Below are 11101 nucleotides of genomic sequence, written 5' to 3' on the forward strand. Positions count from 1 at the left end.
TCAGGACACTAGACCCCGAGGCCCGATATTGAACACTTCTGTCAAAACATGACCTCATACGGTAAAAGTCGAACTCTGAGGGGTATTGCAAAGATACAAAAAGAGCAATTCATCCAGAGGTAAATTTACAACATTCAGTTTATATACTGTTGTAGCAACTGCAAGAATCATATCCAGAAGACTTCAGGAGTCTGGAGCAGATGGATGATGAATATAAATTCATCATGAAAACAATGTTTTCCAAATCCAGTGTATCACCGATTGCAAAAACATTGCGTAAGTCCCCCCTGATGATGTTGTGAAAATAGACATCATGCTGAATATTAACTCTTTTGGGTCCAAAATAAATACAATGAGCTCACTATTCCAGTCAGATGGGTACATCACTACAAATTGATCCCTTTGCCATGTGAGTCATGTGGACTCTTTTAAGAAGTGAAAGAAACCTAGTGGGGGACAAAGTTGACTGAATGTTGTGTTGTGGGTGGCCGCTGTGGGATAAAACACATTTCATCTTTCACTTTCGGTCTCTATCAATTTACCTTTTATAGAGTTAAACGTCCTTTTCGATACTTTGCATTGGCACCGACAATCTGGGATTATTGTTGTTTTAGTAAAACTTCAAGCCACTAAGCTAACCTTAGGAGGAAGCTGGGGAACCTGTTAGATCTATTGCAGCTACATTGTAAACAATATTCAAAATTTATGTGAAACAATACCTAAGATCTCCAAAGCAACTAGAAAACAGTGCACAGCCTCAGACATATTTATTACTACTCTGGACCAGCTTTAATCTGTCTGCGATAGAATCATTGTGTTTATTTTGTACAGAAGCCACCGTCTCTGTTATCAAGTCTAAGATCTATTTGTCTAATGGTAATAGCCTTTCACGAAAGGTTTCCTCTCCTTTGGAGGTCCAGATAATGCATAACAAGCCCATAAGTTTACTATTACGGGGACACTTGGAAATCATTGGTGCTATAAGTAATCTTTAGAGAAACAATTACTCCTGAATCCGGCAACAGCAAAAGCTGCCGATGGCAACGAAATGAAGCATGCCTAACACATCTCTGAGGGCCCATTTCAAACAGAAATTTCAACAATATTTTTTTCTTTTTCTCTCCCTCAAGAGTCCTGTCTCATGTTCTTTCCTTCTGTTTCAAATGTGTTTTTGACATGCCGTACAGCCATCGGCTTTCTGCATTTAAGGGCAGTGAGACCTCTGGTGAATCTGGAAAATAGCCAGATGACTCACAGACCACATGATGTTAGGACTGTAAATCTAAAGCTAAATTCCCTGACTTTTGTTTTCCTCAGACTGGTCATGAATAATATGTTGATGTGAAAGTGACCGGGAATGTAGCCATCTATGAAATGATCAGAAGGGTCAAAAGACTACACGGCTGTAAGGAGAACAGTGTCTGCTGGAGGCGGGTGAGGTAGCTTTTATAGATATCATGCATGTGTTTTTTTTTAACCGTCTCACCGACTGGAGTGCGCTTCGTCTAGATTTCTGTCTCGGCAGATCTGAGGTTGAAGATCTATGCGCATTTTCACATATTAGTGAAAGCCTGAAAGCTATATGAGTTTTCCTTTTGCTTTCTTTCCTTTGTGACCTTATGCATGTCATTGTTTTTCCTCTTTTTCTGTTCGGATCAAGAAACAAATTCACTTTAACTCTTCAGTGAACAAAATAGCACGAAACGTTACCAACAAGTCGAAAGCACGAACATAAACAACAAAAGAAATGTTAAGTACTTAAAACAAATGCATGTGTCAAACCCAAGGCCTGCGGGCCAAACCTGGCCCTCCATAACTAATTCTGTGGTCCTCCAGACTCTGTCTGTCAGAGTCATTGTGGAGCATGTTTTGCCAAGTATCGTCTGAAGCTTGCATACATTGTGGTTTAGATTGATTGATCATGTACTGTTAGAACTGTGGTAAAACATGTCATCTATGTCTGGGCTGTATTCTGCATATGTGTGCCAAACATTTTATATTAAAGAAAACACAGTCAAACAAGAACTTTCATATGCAGTTCTTGCAAATATATAATTTAACGTTTCTCAACAGAGACACATCAAATTAATGTATTTCATATGTAAAAACAATCACAAAATAATTGCAAAGATAAGTATTTGTACGAGTCTTTATTTCACGGAGAGAGACATAAAGAAGAGAGAAAATTAGACTGAAAGAAAAGATGTAATGACTAGCAATAATTACTACCTCTGGAGCAGAAAAAATGTCTTTACTAATAGTTTTGATACCTTTACTACTTTGACTGGCCATATTACGTAATTTACTGCTTTCTATGAAAATGACAAATCTCTGGGAATGACTATAGATATAAGAAGAAAAAAACGTCTTTTTTTTTGCTTCCTTTAAAATGCGAAAGATGCCAAAAGTAATTGACTCATTTATGTTTAGCAAGACACTCGATAACTCTTTCTGGATCATTTCAGTTCATAGATCTATCAAATCTCCCGCTAAATTGTTGGGACTCCCCTCCCCAGAATGCTTATTACAACCAACTCAGTTAGATATAATAAATGTCTCATGTGCCCATTTCAGAACAAAGTATCCAACTTGTTCAGGCTTCTGGAAGACAAAACACCCACAGGTTTTCTGTTGAAACCATATCCCTGTTTTTTTTTGTTTTTTGTTTTTTTTTTTTTTCTAGGAGTCAGCATAAATGTCAACAAATCCCAACACAGACTATGCAACACACTTTAAAACCATCATCATAGAGAAAGCTAGGAGAATTCCATGTATACATTTCAGATGATGAACTTCTTACGTTTCAGACATTACCTCCTTGACCACTCCATCTGCTGAGCTGTGCACCTTGAAGAACAAGATGTATTGTGTCTGGTTATAATCAGAAATGAGGACACTGTGGAAGGAATGCAGCAGAGTCTGATCTCTCCTGCAGACATGTATGCCATGGAGGCGAAGGTGAATCGGGGTGTCGAGTTTTGCAGCAAGAGTGACTCAGTGGCTCATGGGTACAATCAAACAATGCTGTTTCGTTTCAAACTGAATGAAGGAAAACATCCCAAAATTTCAGAGTGTACTGAACACAGAGGCTAAGCTGTCAAATGAGATTCAACTTGCTGACTGGTGTGACGCTTTCATGCTATTTCTCGGTATTGGGTGTAGAAAGAAAATGTTTTTCTTTTACAAGGTCTAAATGTAGACCTTGGTCAATGTGTGATGTCAGAGCAAAATAAAGAGGCCTCACTCTCTTGGGCTCGCATGAAAATTCATGTGCAGAAAACGACCAGTTGAAAGAAGAGCCTCTTATATCTGACCGAACATGATCATTTATTAACTTCTGCTTCTCAGATACTTTTGAATCTGAATAATGTTGATTTGCAGAATGACAAAAGATATGTGCTTCATTCTGTTTTATTAAACTTTCCATAATTTGGAACCAGAGCATAGGCTGCTGACTGATTTTGACTTTCGCTTCCTTTTTCCAGCACAGAGGCAACTTTATGTTTGGAAAACGCTAAAGAACGGCTTCGGTTCACCCTGGCTCCTGCCAACTGTTTAATAATCTTTATTGGTGCGAGCAGCCATCTCGTGTCATTGGATATGATTATTGCAGTGCGTGCACAAATGTTTTACAGATGCAGGTGGAGTCGAGCACCATTCCTTAACCATGATCTTGATTTTCAGGATCGTCATGTGCCCATAAACGCTGCTAAACAAATCAAAGACTTGTTTCAGGGAATACTGTTAAGAGCAAGTGGTGACTTCTGCAGTGACCAGACTTAAACATCATCAAGCCTTTATGAGTTATTCAGCAGAGAGTGCACTTTCACACCATCCCTCATGCAGCAGGTCATAGTTTAATATATATATGTATGTATATAAAATATCTGTACTGAACTCATTTCAGCCAAGAAATTGCCTCTCTTCGAAAAGATTTTACACTATTTTGCCAATATTTGCACAAGAATTTTATTATCATTATTATTCTGAACTTCCCAAGTTATATTTGTGTTATTTTTTGCTTAATTTGAGGTCAATCGGATTGTAAAACGTGGAGAAGTCAGGGGTCTCATTAAATGTTGGCCTTGTGAAAATGAATGGCAATAATCAGCATTTAAGCTTTGAATTTAGTTTTGGAAAGAGAGGGAGAGAGAAACAGAAAGAGCACAGATATTAATATCAAGATTTGCTCTGACCTCTCGGCTCGCGTTGCACCAAGAAAGCCAAGCAAAACCGGTGCCACGACTTAAAATATTTTATGAGGGATGGATTGACATTTAATGAAAGACTTTTTTGTGAGACTCTGAGGGCAGACGCTGGAACTTGGCAGAAGAGTCTGTTGTGGTTTTAGTGTCCAGTTCAACAACCATTAATGCTGTGTCTGTATTTGTATTAGTACTGATATAATGACACTGCGGCTGTTCATTTTGAATAGAATGGAAAAGTGAGCTCAAAGCAGCAATGAAAGCAATAGTAAGCGTTTTTTTTTTTTTTTTTTTTTTTTAGTAATTGAATTCTGTGAGAAGGTTATGAGCTCTATTAACTTAAATGTATAAACCCAATATTATTTTTTGGTTCATTTATCTTTTTATTTTCAACAAAATTAATATGTGTAATGAGGTTGAGTCCCTCTTTGTCCAGCAATTGTCTTTGCTTGCTTAAATTTAATTTATGTGTCCCTGGTGTTCTTGGGTCCAGAGTACAGTAAGGTTTATGCCCAACTTAAAATTATAAGTTCCTTTTAGTTCCAGATGACAAATTAACACACATATCCACCACACACGCACAAACACACACATGTTTGCGTGGCTATCTTTCTGGCAACTTTTCATTGACTTCCATTTATTTCTACAGCCTAAACCGTACCCTTACCTCAACCCTGATCATAACATACCTGACCGTAAGCCTGTCCAGAACTCAATTCACACCTTAGTCCTAAAGCTAAACCCTCACCCAAAAACAGTACAGTGGGTCCCCACAATGTAGCATGTGTCAGGAAAATGGTTCTCACAAGATATTACAAACAAATGCACACTAAACAGAAATAAACGTGTAATATTTAACTCAGACAGGACTGATTATATATAATACAGCATAGGAAAAAGTTTTCTTTTTTTATTCGAACTATTGAAATAAATTATATTTTAAATGATATTCCAATTTGTCAAGATGAACCTGTACTATAAACTAATTTAAATTCCTGTAAATCATACTGTGATCCTGTCTGTGAATGACGAGCTTTAATGGAGCAAGTGGCATTGCAAGTAGGAACAGTTTTTTGAGCTTGGCCCAACTATTTGCCTCGGTAATAAAAACCGTACTGACCAGAGAACTGTTCTTCCAGATGTATTAGGAGCCATTTGAGAGCACCTTGGTTGTGGACAAGATGAAGCAAATGATGGATGATTTTTGGCTCCATTTTCAGCCTAATATCTTTTCTATGCCACGTTTTCTTCACACCATATTTTGTCCCATGCAAAGAGTTACACTGTCCAGTGGCCAGAGTGCTCGAATGAGAAGTCAAAGAAATTTATGGACACTGCAACACTCCTATAGTCATTCCAGTTACTTTTCACTGTCTGCAGCTTTGTTTATTAATTCCCTCCAGAGAGCTGATTCAGATTTTCCACAATGCATTTTTTTCATTTCTCTGGTATTTCTTTATTTCTTTTTTTCACTCCAGAAAATCCCAAATCTCTAGGAGATCATGACAATTGAAAACTGAACTCAAACACTCAATGCAAAGAAAAACACAAATCCCACTTCATCGTCTTTCACTCTAAAGTCTAATAAGTAAGACACACTTACTGCTTGGAGCACAGCTGGTAACAAACCCCTCTGGTTATTCTGCAGTCTAGCTGGAGGTGACATCAGCAAAGCCTACCGGTCATGAAAAAGGTGAAAAAACCCCAGCTGATTTCCACTACTGTTTCTTTCTTTTATTTTCTGTGTGTTTTACTTTATTTCCACAGAAGTTTTACCAGGATTTGCTGTTGAACAATGTTCAGAACGTTGTTACGCCTTCGTACATTGCAATTTCTTGTGTTCAGTGGCAGTAATTTCTCATAGCTTGTGATGAGGACAAGGACAAAAAGAAATATCAAAACATCATTACTCAGAATGTCAGAGCAAAGCTACTTGAACTGCGACACCATAAAGTTCACAAGTGAAACTTTGTCTGTCTAGGACAAAACATCATTAGGAACCTGGTCAACTGGCTTGGATTTCTTTACTTTGGCCTTCTGTTTTCTTCTCATTTACCTTTGTAGAGATCCAGATTCTGACAAGTTACAGAAACATTCTTTTCTTTTTTTTTTCCCCCGGCCTGCAGGGGATTCTCAAAGTGTTGTAGTTCTCTGTGCTCAGATTGCACTCTTACATGACTCAGTTTTTCAAAGTTACAGATCAGAACAAGCTGCCTCTGTTGCAGATCACCCCAGTCTAGACACTACCTTTTATTACCCAGAGGCGGAACATCCTGTTTCATTATTTCACATTTAATAAAGCCGGAGAAACAACGGATGAGACAAAAAGCAACATACACAGACGAGGCATAACATTATAACCACCTGCCTAAACCTTTATTGGTCCCATTTTGATGTCTAAATAAACCTGATCCACTGAGGCAAGAACTTCACTTGACCTTCCAAGGTGTGCTGTGGTATCTGGCACCAAGATGTTTGCAACAGATCCTTTAAATTCTGCAAGTTGTGAAGTGCAGGCTCCATGGATCAAACTCGCTTGCCCAGCACATACCACGGCAATTGAGATCTGGGAAATTTGGAAGCTAACTCAAACTCCTAAAAGTGCTGCGGCACTCCAAAAGCTGTTACTGTCCCAGTTTTGGTTTGTCGGATTACCCTGGCTGGAGAAAACCACAGCCAGTAACGCTGTTTTCATGAAAGACCGTGACTGGTCTGTTTGGAACTTTAGGACCCAAATTTTCACAGCAGAACATTGCCCAAACCAGAACACTGTCTCCACTTCTTCCCAAACTTCATCCTGGAGACCAAACATTAGTGACCTGATTCAACTAGATTACATGGAACAATAAAGAATCGCACTTTCTGCAGTGGACAAGAAGGAGTACCCTGCCTGTCCCAGGGTACAGCCAGGGTACTGCAATACAGTGTTGCAATACAATATTGCAATACAATGTGTATTCTGGCACTTCTCCCTCGTAGACCAATAATTATGGCCAAGCTGTCCTACTCATATCCATGAGCATTGGTCACCCATGTTCCTTCCACAAAGCACTTCTTATGAATGTGTTGTGATGTGCCATGATGAAGAAATAATCAGTGTAATTCACTATACTTGTCAGTGGTCATAATCTAATGCCTAATCACTATGTATCACTATTAATGTTGTTTATTTCCATTTTTTAAAATAGATTTCCTTCTGCACAAATTCAGCTGAGTCTCTGTTTATATGAAACAAGGTCAGGATTATTTTGGTGCTAACGTCAGCTGCACCAAATATTCCTGAAGATTACTGCTGGAGCATAAATTGAACGGTTGACAAACTTGTTTTTATTACCTTTAATTTAATAGTGTCTCAATAAAATACTACAAAACACATAATATAGTGGAGATGGAATTTGTTAAAAAAAAAAAGAAAACTAAATAAATGACTGAAATAACTGCCAACAACTCCCATCACTACAGAGAAAGAAATTGCAAATAATCAACTACTGCCCAGCCGCCATGAAAGAACAGTTTTGATCTCTGTGTCAAATAATTGAGGATTTCTTTCTTTTCAAGTAGTTATAGAGAACAAGAAAAGCTGTGCTCCACATTTACCACACAACTTTGGAATCCGGTCAGAATCTGTCTTTAATTAATTAACTCAACAGGCCACCAACAAAGTACAACACAATGCACAATGTAGCTGCATTGTTGGAAACAGACTGACCCTAATTAGAGAACAGGAAGGGTCTGTTTGGTCCATTCATATATATATATATATATATATATATATATATAGAGAGAGAGAGAGAGAGAGAGAGAGAGAGAGAGAGAGAGAGAGAGAGAGAGAGAGAGAGAGAGATTTTTTTTTTTTTTTTTTTTTTTTTTGCAGGAGAGTTAAAAGCTTTAGCGTTAGATATATACATATATATGTACATGCATCCATGTGTCTGTAGTCCCGCTCCGTGACGGTAGGTTGCGTTTGTCCGCAGGCAGCCAGCAGATTGCATTGGCTGCTCGCTGGATGAGCGCTGCTGGTTCAATGTGGAATAATTACATGGAGCGAACAGCAGGAACACCGTGCGCACCCGTGAGGGAAAAAAAAAAAAAAAAAAAAACGAGGCTGTAGCCGCGCAAATTGCAAAACCATATAACCCCGCGGTTATTTATGGCTTCTGGCTCGGAGGATGATGAAGGGAACACGACGGGCGCTTCGTGGAGGCTCATAGGCCCGGCCTCGGAGCTTTCCAAGAAGCCCTGCCGTCTAATATACTCCCCTCTCGGCCGCGACAGTGATGTCTGCCTCTTTTATGTCAGGGGACGGTTTTTTGCCATGGACGCCCGCTGTGCTCACTCCGGTAAAAACAGATTTCATTTCTGCCTCGTTTGACGGAGAGCAGCGGTTTGCTGGATGTATGATGAATGCAGCCCATGTTGACATATGTGGCGATTGTTTCTTTTGCAAATTCAATATGCGAGACTAGAAGGATAGAAACAAATGGGGGGGAAGCATTCTGCCCCCTACCGTCTGGTTCTCAGAAATGATCTGTTGTCACCTTCACTTTTTCTCCAAAGAAGAATAATTTAGATAAGACACACTAATATTTTTATAAAAATGTTTTTTTGTTGTTATTTTGTTTTTGGCAATTTGGCAAAACTATAGCCTGACAGATAATCTGTCTCATGTTTTATGAGGAAATATGTCAGAAACATCCTCTGTTTGGAGCTCCAAACACGAGGAAGGTCTTAGCGCTGTCAATCAACGCTCGTAAGCGCTGCTCACACTCTCTTTCTTGCTCTCTGCTGCACCACAGCTGTGTCATCAACTTCAAACTCATCAAACAGAAGGAGCAGAGGGAGTGGAAGCATTGTTTTGTTTGTTTTTTTCTTTGTATGTTATTCTGAGTGTGCTTCTCAAAAAGTGTTTATTTTGTGGAAACCCGCACTTCGTGATCCACTTGTGTTTTTAACAAAAATTCTCCACCATAGTAACTTTAACTGTTTGCTGTGCCAACCTCAGGGGGTCCTCTGTGTGAGGGGGACATTGAGGAGGCTGATGGAGTCCTGCAGGTCTTCTGCCCCTGGCATGACTATGGCTATGATCTCAGAACTGGGAAGTCTGGGACATTATTACAGGTCAGTGATGCAATAAAAGCCTTATTAGTTGTGTCCTTATTCATTCCATGTGCTTCAATCTCCATATAAAATGATTATATGAGCAAATAATGTCTTATGTGCAAGTGAAAAGTATGAATTTGACACACATTGTGTAACAATAAAATATCATAGGGTACAATAAATGTTTTATTATTTTATTAATCCCAGCTTGGGAAATTTCTTCGTTGCAGCAGCAGACAAAAAAATAACCTAGGAATCAATGCATAAGATTTAATCCCTCCGTTTGCATAACTACATTTAATAAAAATGGCAGCAACACCAGTGCAAAGTAACTTTTTCAATAAATTGTGTCGAAATGTGTTTTTGCCCTGCTGTCCAATTTGGATAAAGCAAACTTTAGATAAGATGGCACATTGTTCTTTTGTCAGTATTGCTTGGTTTTTCACAGATGACATCAGTTGCACACATTAAGACATAATTGTTTTCCACTGCTGTTTGTCATTTTCGAGCACTTATGACTTTTCGTCTTGTGGTTCCACTTTCACAGCAACAAGTTTATGAAGTAAAGCTGGTGGACGGCGACGTGTACGTGAAGCACGCAAGTCATCTCTCTCTCGGGCCTTTCCCAGCAAATCAGAAAAACTGAGTTATCTCAGCGCAGCTGGTTCATCCTAATTTTAAGACTTTTTCCACAAGCACAAGTCATCTGAAAACATTCCAGAGCCTTATCTCTGTTGTTCTAAGAGTTGTTTTTGCTTTGCTGAGAACTCGGGCCTAAGGAGACCGTCTTGAAGAGGACACGACATCATGAAGTTGTTTTTCTTGTTGGTACACCAGGCAAAGTTCAGAGTTCAACACAAGCTGTTAAGATGAAGAGTTGTGAACTCTTATGTTTTTTCCAGTGGAGAAACAGCAAACACAACAAATACATTTCTTTGCAAAAGTCTTCATGTCTTGTTTGTCTAACTTCATTTATTTAATTAAGACTTTATCTGACAGAACAAGTTGTGAGGTGTAAGAAAAAAAAGAGGATTTGTTTTCAATATTATTTTTGTAAATAAAACTCTGAAACGTCTCCAGTGTGTTTGTATTGGTAAAATGGTGCCACCAATTGAAAACTAGACTGCAGAAGACTTTAAACACACTGAGAAAATGGTGATGGACGCATCACTTTTCAAATTCTAGGTGAGAATCTGTGGCAAGATTGGACAAAATGCCGCTCACCGTCACTGCATTCAATCTGACTAAGGCTCAAGCTGTTTTCCAAATACTGGTTAAAAATTTTTGTAGATGTGTAAACTTGTTAGAGATACACAGAAAAATACTTAGAATTTCAGTAGATCCACCTTTTGTCAAAACTGAGTGTATTGACAAAGAAGTACTTCATGCAAACGCTTTAAGTGCACTGTTTTTTTATAAATTAAAATATTTTGCCCTTTTCCTTTAATTGCAAAGTGTCACACTGTCTTGTGTGACATTGTTATTTTTTTTTGTTTGTTGGTTGGTTTTCAGAAAATCATACACCTCGTAATGTGACAAAATGTGACAAAGTTTAAATAGTTAGATTATCTTTTTTCTGCAAGGCACTGTGTGTAATTGAGACAAAAGTGTTTCTCATAATGAACAAAAATTCATTGTACAAGTTTTCAAAAGCAGCAAAAGTTAATTGAAAATGTTTTCTGTTTTAATGTCTTTGATTTGACAAATGATCGTGTTCCTCAGCTGAACATTGCCGTCAATACAGACTCCAGCTAAGCATTTCCAGTCATGTCAGATTTATTAAAGGTTTTTGCAAT

The 11101-nt window shown here is 38.4% G+C and overlaps 1 protein-coding gene across 1 annotated transcript; it reads left to right on the forward strand.

The window, feature by feature from the left end:
* The first annotated feature begins 8149 nt into the window (after positions 1-8149).
* On the forward strand, positions 8150-10380 carry si:ch211-212d10.2 (uncharacterized protein LOC557710 homolog). Its single transcript, XM_055054918.1, has 3 exons — positions 8150-8545; positions 9208-9323; positions 9853-10380. Exons 1-3 carry the CDS (start codon positions 8356-8358, stop codon positions 9949-9951), a joined length of 405 nt encoding a protein of 134 aa, XP_054910893.1. The 5' UTR covers positions 8150-8355; the 3' UTR covers positions 9952-10380.
* Positions 10381-11101: the final 721 nt, after the last annotated feature.

Source organism: Poeciliopsis prolifica, unplaced genomic scaffold (assembly GCF_027474105.1).
Source record: "Poeciliopsis prolifica strain line A6 unplaced genomic scaffold, Auburn_PproV2 SCAFFOLD002, whole genome shotgun sequence".
Taxonomy (NCBI): Eukaryota; Metazoa; Chordata; class Actinopteri; order Cyprinodontiformes; family Poeciliidae; genus Poeciliopsis; species Poeciliopsis prolifica.